The sequence below is a fragment of the Lonchura striata genome, chromosome 2, assembly GCF_050655825.1.
Source record: "Lonchura striata isolate lonStrDom1 chromosome 2, ASM5065582v1, whole genome shotgun sequence".
Taxonomy (NCBI): Eukaryota; Metazoa; Chordata; class Aves; order Passeriformes; family Estrildidae; genus Lonchura; species Lonchura striata.
The window spans coordinates 60,903,150-60,916,159 of NC_140704.1; the positions used below are offsets into that span (position 1 = coordinate 60,903,150).

At 47.6% G+C, this 13,010-nt stretch overlaps 1 protein-coding gene across 4 annotated transcripts in view; it reads right to left on the reverse strand.

Annotated features, from left to right (window-relative positions):
• BCL2 (BCL2 apoptosis regulator) overlaps positions 1-6,607 on the reverse strand; it is a 96,810-nt gene extending 90,203 nt beyond the window's left edge. For 2 of the 4 annotated variants that reach the window (XR_014952654.1, XM_085571259.1), the window contains exon 1: positions 4,755-6,607. Coding sequence is in view for 3 of the 4 variants with exons in the window: in XM_085571259.1 (XP_085427385.1) it covers positions 4,755-5,333 (579 nt within the window). In the remaining variant the exon portion in view is untranslated. Of the gene's footprint in view, positions 1,305-4,754 lie in introns of all 4 variants that reach the window. The other 2 variants (XM_085571248.1, XM_021530556.4) reach the window with 2 other exon arrangements.
• Between the last annotated feature and the right edge of the window lie 6,403 nt (positions 6,608-13,010).

Consider the following 13,010-nt stretch of genomic DNA (forward strand, 5'->3'; position numbering starts at 1 on the left):
GCACAAGAAGCAGCGTGTTGTGCAGGCCCTGTGCCGTGCTGATCCATGATCTCTAGATCTATCCTGGAGGCAGATCTGCCATTCCTCACCTTCATGACACAGCCATGGACCACTGCAGCAGGGCACAGAGATCCTCCCAGCTTCCTTTCCAAGGTGTGCCACCAAGCAAAGAAAATTAATTATTTACTAGGCACAAAATAAAAGAGGAAGCTCAGCGATTAGGACAGTCAGCTCAGAAGAAGAGAAACCCGGGGTCTTGTTGCTCATGTAAGAAACATTTATTGATTTGGCTGTGGGCAGCCACCTAAGAAAACACATCAGACTGCAGGAATTAGACAACCTAGCTCTTCCTCCTCCACCAAATGAAATCTCACCCCTGTAGAATTAGAAGGAGTCCTGTTGCCAGAGGGGAAGACACCTCAGCATAATCAGCAGCCATCTGGAAGGTGAAACTTCCAGAGATGCTGGAAATGTGATGCTTCACTGCCAGGCTGGAGAAAGTTTCACTGCCAAAGCTCAGAAGAGACCTAAACTAAGGAGCCACCAGGAAAAGTGGGGACTTCTCCTCAGATGCTTTTGCAGGTGAGGATGGCACCTAAGTGACAGCAGCTGGGCTAATGGGTGCCGGCTAGTTCGGGACATGTATGTTCTTGGGAATGGTGTCCCGCACAGCCACGAATTTTCTTCCTTCTCTCACGGAAGAATCTCCGGACCAGCTTGGAACAGTGAGAAGCCAGGGACTTCTGCCACCACTTTGGCTAGGCTTGCATTCGGAGGATGCACGTGCTTATGTTCCACCTAAGGTCCTCTTCAGACATCTAAATCCTGTATGTGACTGTAACTCTCGAGCAGAATATAAAAAACCACAATAAAGGAACAGAATCAAATGAAAACACATGGCCATTGCATTCCTGGTTCGAATGTAAATAGAGTAATTTAAAATTAAGTGTTCTTGGCTGAATTTTTTCTCTGGTTCTCTCACCTGGGCTTCTTTTCATACTTAACATCAAATATGTACATGCCTGCGTAAATATGACAGTGCCTGTGTCTCCTTCTGTAGTGCTCACACTCTTGTTTTTCTTGAACAGCTTGGAGAGAAAGCCATATGCTGGACTAGAGGTGCCCAGAGCTAAACATGGCTCCCACGTCTGTTAGGTTGTGTGACCAAAGAGGGAGCCCATCACTGCAAGACAAACACAGTTGTTTCAACCACACCAACTGCATCCCTTCAGTGTTCCCCACGTCAATGTCAAAAAAAGTTGCCAAGTGCGGCGGGCCACTGCCAAGCCAGTCCTTCTGCAGCTCTGGAAATTAAGATGAAGGCATTAAGTTTTTAATCAGAAAGCATATATTATACCAAGTAGCACAAAATTGCAGAGATGAGCTAGTTCTCTTCTTTCTTCTTTTTTAATACAATTAAGATGTTATCAGGCCAAAGTACAATATTGCGGTATCCTGGCCAAAGTGAAAATCTTTGACAGGGGCATTTATTTGCCACCAGAACCACAGGCTAATAATGCAGATTACGTGCAGTCCCCATCTGTTGCTTTTTCTAAGTTTTGAACAAACCCATGAGGCTGTGTATTGTAAGAGCATTAACAAGCCCAGACACCATTATCAGCGATGTCTAGTGCCTAAAATTTATACTCCACCAGCTATATCCCCCTCCCACCCTGCCCTTCGATATGCTTTCCTTCTTAGTTTCCCTTGCAATTAAAATAATTCACACCCTGAAAACACATTGCCAACTTATAGAATGGATTCAGACCAAACAGAAAAATAAGAAAAACATGTCAACCAAATTTCAGACCTGAGTGTAAGACACAGGCCCATTTATGAGACACAAGGCCCATGTTGCTCAAATGACCCACTGTGTAAAACATGCTCTCATTACTATGATGCTCTCTTCTCCGGTACTGTGCAGCCTCTAATAAACTTACCACTCCACAAAATACTAAGGAGCCAAAATATAAAGGAGGAGAAGGCTGCAGCAGCCAGGGATCCTGCCTGTTGTAGTGCCCTGCATGACAGGGAGATCTTGCAAGAGGCTGTGCTGAAGTCCTAACAAGCATGACCACATACAAAGCTGGAAGAGCTATTGGAAGAGCTATTTATGAGTAAGGCTCATATGGTGCAAGAGGCAAGTTGAAGACCAAGCACATATATTGAAGCATCCTTTTACACTGACAGATCCTGAAATGTAGAAAAAGAAAAAAAAAAAAGAAAAATCCACTGCCCCATGCCCTCCTTGATTTCTTCTGCCTGAAGAGAGGATCCCAGAAGCTGTGGTTTTAATTTCATGTTAGTCTTTTGTTCTTTGTAACCAGCTATAAGGTTTTTGCCTGTGTTTAATAATGCTAGGGTTCAAAGGTACCAGCCATGTACCAGAGAGACAGGCAAAAGCCACCTTCATGTAGTATTTCGCACATCTTCCATGTGTACATTACAAGTAACAAGTGACAGTAAGCGGTATCACGTGCATCCAAATTCTGGAGCTTTTGTTGGTAGGAAACCTCAATAAACAATTAAATTGCTATCAATGAGAAGTATCCTTTCCTTTTAAAGGCAGTCATTGTTTACAGTCTGAGTTTCTTGTACTTCTAACTGTCGGCAACAGCTCCAGCACTCACCTCCTCTGGCCAATCACGCCTGGTAACACCTGTCTTTTCACATTCTCGGTTTTATTCATTATTTATGTTTCTCTTTACACAATACACCCACAGGACAATACATCTCCAGCATGCTTACGATTTGATCCAAAGCTTACTGGAGTCAACAGAATGACTTCACTGGCTCTGGAGCGAACCGAGGGCCCCAGCTCCGCAGACGGGTTTCCAGCCTGAGGAGGGACTTACGCACAAGTTAGGCATCCCAGCCCAGAAGTGCAATCCCAAAATCCCTAACCCTTTAGCTGCTCATCTCTGAACAAGCCAAGGTCTCCAAAAGCCTGAACCATTCAGATTTATTTTTTCCTCCAGTTATCTTTTTTGTGAAAAAAGACCCCCAGAACACTAACAAACCCACTGTAGTGAACCATGAACTACGAGGTCAGGGGATAGACCTCCCTCTCTCAAGTGTGGTCCCAACAACCAAGTGCTGGAGTCATGCTGTGTGTATGTGTGTATATACATAAGTGTGTGTTTGTATATATGTGCATATTTGTATATAATACACAGACACACACACACATTTTTTGCTCCCCCTTCTGGCCCCATGAATCTTGGTGTTTTTTTTTTTCTTCTTAATGGAAGTGGAGGAGAGCAGGAGAACAATCCTTCCTCCAGCGTAGCCAGGGATCAGCAGCACTCCTCTGGGAGGCGTGCAGTGTGGATTCCTGCTGAGAAAAGGGCCCCAAAGCCTTGCTCCCTCTGTTATAGCAGCAGGAGATGTCCTCTGCATCCCTGGACACGAATCCCCTTTAGTCAGGCAGGTTCAGCAGCAGGGAAGGCAACACCTTCTTTTTTTAACAGAGATGGTCAATACAGGCAGCACATTATTTAGCCTAACACTGATTTACCAAGAGACCCAGGGCTAACAAACACCAGGCTTGAAAAACATGTTAAGTGGGAAACATACATGCAATTTACTTTTTCCTACCTCTTAAGCACCTCTTAAAGATGTGCTGTGTAATCGAGTCAGCTTTCTGTATTTCACAGGAGACCAAACCTGAAATTGCCAGTGTCCTACCTAGCTGACCTCCATTTCTAGGTGAGTTATGCCAGCTTTCAACCCAGGTTTCTTCTTCAGTATAACTTTTGCCATTTCTCCCTCCAAAACAGTAATATCATAAGCTCTACACATACAACAGGTTTGGTTTGTGGGAGAGTGGCTGGGACCACATTTTGTTCCAGTACATCATACTAATAAAGGAAAAAAGGAAATAGTTATGCTTCTAATTCAATGCAGTTACTTCTGGAAAGAGGGGGAGAGAGAAAAAGGAAAAGCTTTTGACTGACTACAAGTGAAAAAGCTATCCATTTTCCACAAATGGAAATCTTGCCTTTCTAGTTGATGCTGAAGCCTGCCCCAGACAGAGGTGATCTCTACCCCAGAAACACAGCTGCCCATCACTCATTTTCTAGAACAATCCCACAGACACAGCTCCCAGCACCTTTGTTTCATCTCAAGATGAAGATTTTTCACTCTAGACATATCTTATCCCATAAAACCCCACTCCAGTGACGACCACAGCGGCAGACACTGTCACTGATGGCTACCTGCTTGCCAGGATCTCATGTTTGTTGCACACTGGTCTGGTGCATCACCTCTCACGGCTGGGGATACTGCATGCACACACAGGTGGTCCCTGCTGTCCCAACACTGCCTGGGACCTCCCACCATGTGCCTCTTCTGCCTGGCAGCTGGATAGGCATCTCTGCTGCCCCCTCCCACCCCACTGCATGACCTGCCTTGGCTAGGAACCTGCCTCGGTTCTGCCAACAGGCGTGGGCGGACAGGAGAAGTGGAGACCACAGGAAAGTGGAGACCGCTGATAAAGACACAGCCTTGCTCATCCTTGTTGCTCACAAGCTGTAGCTGTTCCCCCAACCTCAAACCACTCCACCCTACCCTGCATCCAGGTGAAACTTGACAACTGGCAGAAGGCCAGCACTGCTTTGGCACATCCCAGTGCAGACACCCCCTGGGCAAACTTTTTGCTCCCACAAGTGCCATCCCCCGGGCACTGCCCAAACCGGGGTCCAGCCAGCCACGGGCCAGAGCCAGGAGAGGAACCGAGCAGTCAGGGGACTCACCCAGCCTCCGTTGTCCTGGATCCAGTTGTGCAGGTGCCGGTTCAGGTACTCAGTCATCCAGGTGGCAATGTTGTCCACGAGGGGAAACATCTCCCGGTTGACGCTCTCCACACACATCACACCGCCAAACTCGAAGAAGGCCACAATTCTGCCCCAGTTAACCCCATCTCGGAAGAGCTCCTCCACCACCGCCACGAAGCGGCTCCTGGCCGTGAAGGGCGTCAGGTGCAGCTGGCCAGACATTTGGGAAAAGTCCCTCTGGTAGCGTCGGGAGAACTCATCCCCCGCCTGGCGCAGGACGAGGTGGACGACCTGGGGTGCAGGGCGCAGCCCCTCTGCCGGGGGCGTGTGGCTAGCAGTAGCCGAGCCGGGGGGCTCGGGGTGCGGAGACACCAGCCCAGTGTGATCAGAAGTCCCAGCAGCAGCAATCGCAGCAGCAGCAGAAGCGGAGTGATCTGGAGGCAGGGATACCCTGTCCTCACCGGCAGCCCAGTCGTATCCCCTCTGAGAGAGTTTATAGTGGATGTACTTCAGCACTATCTCCCGGTTATCGTAGCCTCTTCTCCCCGGATGAGCCATAATTCCCACGAGGAAGCAGCAAGAGGAAGGGAGAGAGGAAGAAGAGGAGCAGGATGAACCCAAAAAAGTAAAGCAGCCAATAATAATAAAATTAATAACACCAAAAATTATAATCCAGTTATTGTATTGGACACAGTTTCATTCATGCTGGTGTGGGGGAGTTCTCGGGGTCTCGGAGGTACTTTTGTCTTCTCAGTGTTTCCTCCTTGGTTTGAGATGCACGGCATAAATAGGGATTACAATGCTGTAAATACTTTACTTCCAGGTGCACATTTATTACTTATTATATATTTACGTTAGGACCATTTCCTCCTCGGTGTTGAAATACATCTTAAAAAATATTATACCGATTCAAAATCAGGTGCATTTTCCCCTAGGTGCTGGACTACCATGGACACGAAGGAGCAGATGAACACACACTGTAAAAACTGCAATTCAACACAATTTGCTAAAGCAGCCTTGGATGGACGTTAATCCAATGCACTTTAAGACAGAAACCTCAACATTAGGATTTGGGTTTTTTTTTGTTACACAAACTAAGTTTCCTCTGTAAAGTACTTACTTGGACTATAGATATGTTCCTCTGTCAAGTTTCCTTTAAAAGAAAAATAGCAACAATAAAATCCAAACATCACAAGTCTTCAGAAGCGTTAAGTTCTGGTTGCTTTTGATGCTTCAAGTCAACAAGGGGATAGGAACGGGGCAAAAAAAAAATTTCTACGATTTCAAATGTTTTTTCCCAGACTCCTGTTTAACAGACATCTCCAAAGATGTGTCAAAGCTCAGAAAATCCCGCCTCGCAGACCGGGAAGGCGAACAACCCCAAAGAGACGGAAAATCCTGGAGACCAGATGAACCACATTTGAATCCAAGCTCTCGCAGAAGTGCTCTGTTTTCCCCTCCAGTGCAACGTACAGACATATGCATTTACGTAGTTTCATTCAGACACCGATCGCAGGAACGCGGTGCTTCCACACACACGCACGCACACACCCAAAAATTTAAAAATAAAAAAAAAAATTGCATGTATTTAGGAAATTAATTCTTTTTCACAAGAAAGCGCGGAAAAAAATTAATTAAAAAACGAAAATAAAAATAAAGAAGGAAAATTGCTTTTGACTGCTGCCATTTCCCGAGCAGCTTTGTATCGGCGGAGGAAGAGCCCCTGGCGCTGCCGAACAGGGGCGCGGACGGGGCGTGTGTGCGGTGTGACTGGTGCCGATGGGGACCGCGGCCGCGGCGCCGCTGCTCGCCCGCCCGCCCGCCCGCGCAGCCCCGCGCACCCGCCGGCTGCGGGCGGCTCCTCCGGGCGCTCCGCGCTGCTGCTGCTGCCGGCGGCGGCGGCGGCAGCGGCGGCTCCGGACGGCGGCGGCGGCTCCGAGCGGCGGCGGGCGCGGGCGGGGAGCTCTCCCGGCGGCGGCGGTGGCGGCGGCGGGGGGAGCGCAGCGGAGCGGCGGGGGCGGGGAGAGGCGGGGAGGAGCGGAGCCCGAGGGGGAGGCTCCGGCTCCGCTCGGCGTAGCCGGGCGCGGTGGTTTCCTAGAGCTCCGCCTCACGCTTCATTCAAGAAAAGGGGGAAATGGGGAGGGTGCTTAAAAAAAAAAAAAAAAAGAAAAGAAAAAAAAAAAAATAGGCGGCGGCGGGGGGAGGCGAGCAGCCCCCCGCAGTCCGGGCCCGCCTTCCATCGCGGCGCGGGCCTGGGGCCGGCGGCGGGGCGGCGGGGGCGGCGCGGAGCGCGGCGGAGCCGCGGGAGCGGAGGAGCGGCGGGCTCCGGGGCCGCGGGCGGTGCTGCCGGCCCGCGCCGCCCCGCCGCCCGTGCGGAGGAAGCGGCGGCGGAGCCGGGGGCTGCCGGTCCCGCTCCGCGCCTCTGCCGCCCCGCGCGGATTCATTTAATTTTTTTTTTTTTTATTTTTAGTAAATGAAACGGGGAGGGAGAAAAAAAAAAAAAAAGAAAATAAAGAAGTCCGAATACACCTTTTTAAAAAGCAAAGTGGCCCGCTGCAGGCGTGCAGGGCTCCGTGCATTTTGCCTCGAGGGTGTGCGCTGGCCGCAGCCCCTGCGCGGCCGCGGATCCCGTGCGCTGCCGATCTCGCCGGCCTGGCTGTGCGGATGCCCCTCTCCCGGCGGCGGCCCCGGCCATGCGGGACATGCGGGTCCCGCACACCTGCTCCGCGCAGGCCGCCCCCGGGTCGGTGTTCTGGCGATGGGACAGGCAGGGGGGTAGGTTTTAGGACTTTGTATAGAAACGAAGCTCAGGCTTGTTCCTGCGGCCAGCCTGAAGAACTTTTTTACATTGAAGAGAGGCATTGAGGAGTTGCTTGAAGATGAGGTCAATCTGGAGTTGACCAAAGCAGCAGAGTTAACCTTTAAAGTTGGTTAAATCCACAGAGCTGGGAAATAGCGATGGCTGCCCCCTTGCCATCCGAGCAGGGACACTGGGGGCCAGGGATGTGTGATGCTGGGACTGCCCCAGCTGAAATGGGGCATCATACCGGGGAAATGACAAGCCGAACGTGAGCAGGTGCTGTATTGAGTAGCACCTTTCTCTGCTCAATACAGGAGGGGAAAAGAGATGTTTGATAAATTCTTCCAGTTTTTGTCGATATAAGGGTGATTGGGATGATAATCTCATCTATAAACTACCCCGAAAATAAAGGAATAAAATGCATAAACAAAGCTGTGACCATGAGTTCTCTTGGACAGGGGCCACTGGGAATGAATGCATCCTGCCCTCCAAGTCTGTTCTTAGAGATGGTTCCTTCAGGCACGGACTGGTCACGCACAGTCACAGGGTGGCTGCTCCTCTGAGGAAATGGCACTGGTGTGGGAAGGGTGAGCAGCTTTCCCTCCAACAGAAGACGGAGAAGTCTCCGCGTCCAAACGAGAAGGATTCCCCTAAAAGGAGCTCACCTGTGCCCTCGGTGATCCAGGGTTTTGTTTCGAGGCCACACCAAGGAATTGGTTTCTGTCACGTACGAAACAGCGCTTTTCCAGGTGCCTGAGGACGCGTTCAGGCTGTTTAACCTTCTGGCGTCTGTTTTTTAGGGGGGCACGGGGAGGCACTCGCACCATACCTAGTGCCAGCATCCTCCCCTCTCTCCCTCCCTTCCTGCCTCCTCCTCCTCTCCCTCCCCGCTCCTCTCCGGCGGGCGGCTGTTGCCACCCAGCGGCCGCCGCTCGCCCCGGGCTCGGGGCTCGCCGGGACTCGCTCAGTCCCTGCGGGAGCGAGGAGCTGGCCTCACACCCGCCCGGGAAACTGCGGGAGCGAGGCGGAGCCCTCGCATCCGTCCTGCGTGCGCTCCCGCCTGCCGATGTGCGAGACGGGTTTGACTGTGGATGGTTGAGTTCTCGGGGGTTAAGAGGGACAGAGATTGCAGGACAGCAAGGGAAATGAGTTCAGGTAAGACTGATGAAATCGTGGACTAAGGGCGGCTGTACCTCACCAGGGTGAGTGTGTAACTCACAGCATGCTTTAATGATGGACCACAAGCTCATCTCCATCCATATGAAAGACTCCCAAGGTGAGGGATGAGCTGAGGGATGGCTTCTGATGGCAGAAATGCAGACAAGGTATCTGTCAACCAAGTAACATCATCACCTTTATATTCTTTCACCGACAGAGAACAAAGAACAAGAGGTGTCTCAAAACTGAAAGCAACCTGACATTTCCATGTACCCATTTCCATGGTTTAAATGGAACAAGTGATACAGGAAATCAGAACGGCCATAACCAACGTGGATGCTCATTCAGTCACTGTGTTGGTGATTGAATCTAATGCAATTGGTTCTGCAACTGAAAATGCATCAGAGATGCTGAGTAACACAGAAACCCTGTCTAGGTAAGCTGCACATGACGTTCTGGCAAGATCAGTTTTAAAGCCCAAAGAATCAATCAGTGTGGGACAGATGCAGAAGATGCATATAAAATCAATGGGTTTTTGTAAGGAGGAACTGAAAATATCACTAATTCTGCTTACAGTATTTAAAGGTATTTTGCATGTAAAAATGCAAGTGAGGCTAGGTAAATGAACAGTGTACTGAGGACATAGTAAAATAAGAGTTTCATCATTTATAACTGATTCCTCATGGAAACAGGTACAGCAGAATTTTATGAGATACCCTGTTTGAAAGGGTATGATTATGCTTTTCCCTCAGCAGCTCTACATTCAGCACTTTGCTATGAGAGTGATAGCTCCCAGCTTTTTAAAAATGTTTAATAGGAAAATAGTGGTCATGGTTCACCAGAAAGTTTGCTAACACCAAACACAGCTGAGACTGTACCAAAAAATATAAAAAACACAAGGGAAAATCCTGGGAAGTGTTTGCTTTAAGCAAGGGTATTAGTGTTGAGTCACAGGAAACAAAAACTGTGCCTTGAAGAATGACAAATTGGGACTCTGTAAAAACGCAAAACAAAAAGCACATTTGAAGCCTTGTTCTTAACATTAACCGTCAAAAGCATTGCATCTGACCTATACGGCTCTAATTGAAGGGAGCGGCATCTTAAAAGCAATTATGGTACCTGAATGGGTGACAAACATCTATTACAGTGTCACGAGTTTGCATCACAGCACTGCTTTTCACCTCGCTTGTTTGTCTGAGCTCAGCAGGATAAAACAACAGTTAAGAACACATCCAAAAGAAAGGCAATATGGTTTTGGAGGCAGATGGAAGAAATGGCAAGAGAAACTCAAGATTTATTAAGGAACATGCAATCAGTGCACAAAGTCAGCTAAGAAATCATGGGGCTTTTAGGTAGCAGCATATATACTACTCAAGATTTGATCCTGCAAGTCCTTCCACACATATTTACCTTTATGTGAGTCAGCCCACCAACATTAATCAAACTTATAAGAATTAGCTGTACAAAGAATTGGAACTTGATTAGGAATACAAGAAACAGCTCACCTGCAGAAAGCTTTTTTGACACTTAAAGAGAGGTGAAAGTGTTGCCATTCAGGCATCAGTCAGGTCTGGTAGCATGAGAGACAGATTATTTTCTTGAGATAGCTTTCTTATTCATGCTTGGTCAACTGACCAGACAGGATCCTGGAAAGGCTGCTTTTTCTTCAGTGGCTTCTCAGATGCCCACTGTACAGCAGATGTATTATTAACAAATTATGTAGAAAAGTTTGTAATGTCTGGCAACTATAAACTTAACAACAACCTGAAAGCAGACACCTTTTCCCTGTACCTTTGTGTTGGACGTCAACAGGCTTTCAGCAGCAATCCTGGTTCCTGGTGACTGCCCACCCTTTTATTTCCTTGGCTCATGCGCAGGGAAGTTAGAGAGAAGCAAATGATTGTTTAAAGCCCTGCCTGAGCAGGCACGAAACAAGCAGGACGTGTGTTTGCACTCACAGTGAGCAAGGACATTGCCACATTTTTTCTGAAAATCTTCAGGGGTTTTCTATCCTGGAAAAAAAAAAATCAAAACCACCATCACCACCTACCAAAAACCCCAAAAGCAGTAAACTAAATTTGAGCGACCTGAAGGAAGCATTTAGAGCAATATAGGTAAATACACCTATGACACTGGAGGAGGTCTATTGCCTTATGGTGTTGGAGCACTGCCTAAATACTGGCTTCACTGAAAGAATCCACTAAGACTGTGCCCACAGGTGGGGAATTTGCACATATGCAAATCAGCATGCCACTCCTCACAAAGCCAATGGCTCTGTAAATACTTTTTGGTGCCTTGTCCAGAGAGGTATTTGTCTGTGCCACCCACTATGACCATGCTTCCCTCAGTTCCAGGCATTCAGTGCTGCTCCCTCCCATGCCAGCATTCATTTACTCGGCATGCTCTTGTGTCTGCAAGAGCTTTCTAACCCTGAGTAAAACTAACCACCAACCACATGACCTTTCATGTTTGTTTCTGTCCGTGAGACCACAATATCTACAGATCTATGTGGTATCTCTGCCAAGCTGGATGAAATGTCTTGAAAGCAATGTTCTTGTACAGACTTGCATGGATGCACATAATTCTCAGCTATCAGGTGGCACCATTTATTGCTCAGACTCTCATCTGGTTTGCTCAACATGAGGCCCAGCATTGCTGCCTAGGAAGCAGCTGTCTGTCATATAGAATGCTTCCAAAATCAGTTTTCTGCACGAAAAAAATACAGGAAAAAGGACTACCCATGAAGCCTGGATGCATATTTTCCTTATTCTTAACCAGGATGGCGGTAGGCTAATCTGAACAAACATCCTCGCTTCTTCAGAGTGCATTCCTGAAATGGGAGATTGCCTTTCATCGTGCTGGTGTTGCAAATGCTACAGGTGTGGAGTGGATCCTTTTTGGCTGGAAGCGCTTACAGAGCAGATAATGCTACTGTAAAACACTTAAAGCACGCCCAACCTGCAATTATGGTTTATTTCATGGGGTTTAATTGCGCTCATCAGGAAAGGCAGCTGGATGAGATACTCGGATAATATCCTTAGGGTCCAACATAGCAAACAGCTCCTGGCCTTCAGATGCCTTTTAATGTACTCATCCCTCAGCCATCTTCACTTCTTGTCAGGGTCCATAGGCCCCATGGTTTGGATTGGAAGGAGGCAAAAAGCTGCATCCAGCCCTGGATATCTCTTTCTTTGACATCTCTACTTCTCTATGTGGCAATAGGGTCTTGCCTTCACAAGAGCTGAGCTGTCTCGCCACCTTTCGCAAGACTCCAACCTGTGCTTGTGACTGAGGCAATGCCGCCCATGCCCTGTCTTTCTGCTCTTTGGAAAAGGATTGGACACCAATTTCCCAGATGAAACTGCAGAGGATCAGAGCAGGCAGCTTCTGTGCAAAGGAAATCCAGTCTTCTAGACAAACAGGAACATCCATGTCTGATTCATGAACTTTTATTACACCTGTTAAAATTCCTTAAAGTAAAAAGGGGGAATGTGCTTTTTTGAGTAAATGCTTTGAAATAAAGACCAACATACTTAATTTTAACAACTTTCTTTGAAGCACCTGTTAAGCACCTGAAAAAGAGCATTTCCCTCAGCTGGAAGTAACCTATATTGTTAAAAATTTCATTTTAGGCTTAAATTTTATATACATTATTTACAGTTGTTATCTTTATAGATTGAACCCCTTTTGTTGGTCCAGGGAGTTGATTCTTCGTGCTTGGTAGCATGATTGTGTTAATCATGTATGTTTTGCTCTTGCCCCTTATGTTTATTTACATTGCTCTTGCAGCCGACTACAGAATCAACTTCAGAGTTAGAACTGGAAAGGTTTAAAATTAACATGGGGATTCCCCTTCAAGCTGAAAACAAACTTGTTTTCAACTTAAAAAAAAAAAAAAATCAGACTGGATTGGCAGTATTCTACCACAGAGAAGACTTAGTATTGTATTCGTCAAGGTTTCCCCAAACACCAAACCTTCCAAATCAATTCTGTGAAATTAATCTCCCACATCAAATTAGATTCTGCCTCGCCACCCCCCTCCAAAAATTAGATATGCATCTTTTGGGTTAAAAAAAAAAAAAACCAACAAAACGTGCACTTCCCAATTCCTGCAAGTTTCATCCAAAAGCTTACTAGCATTATTTCCCCCCACTGCAGACCATCACCCATGGTCAGCCTTTCCCACCAATTTAGAGCAACTTAGGTTGAAAGTAGTAAAAGAGAGGATGCTCTCATCTTGCATGGCAAGACAGACACCTTTTGAAATCTCCCTCCAG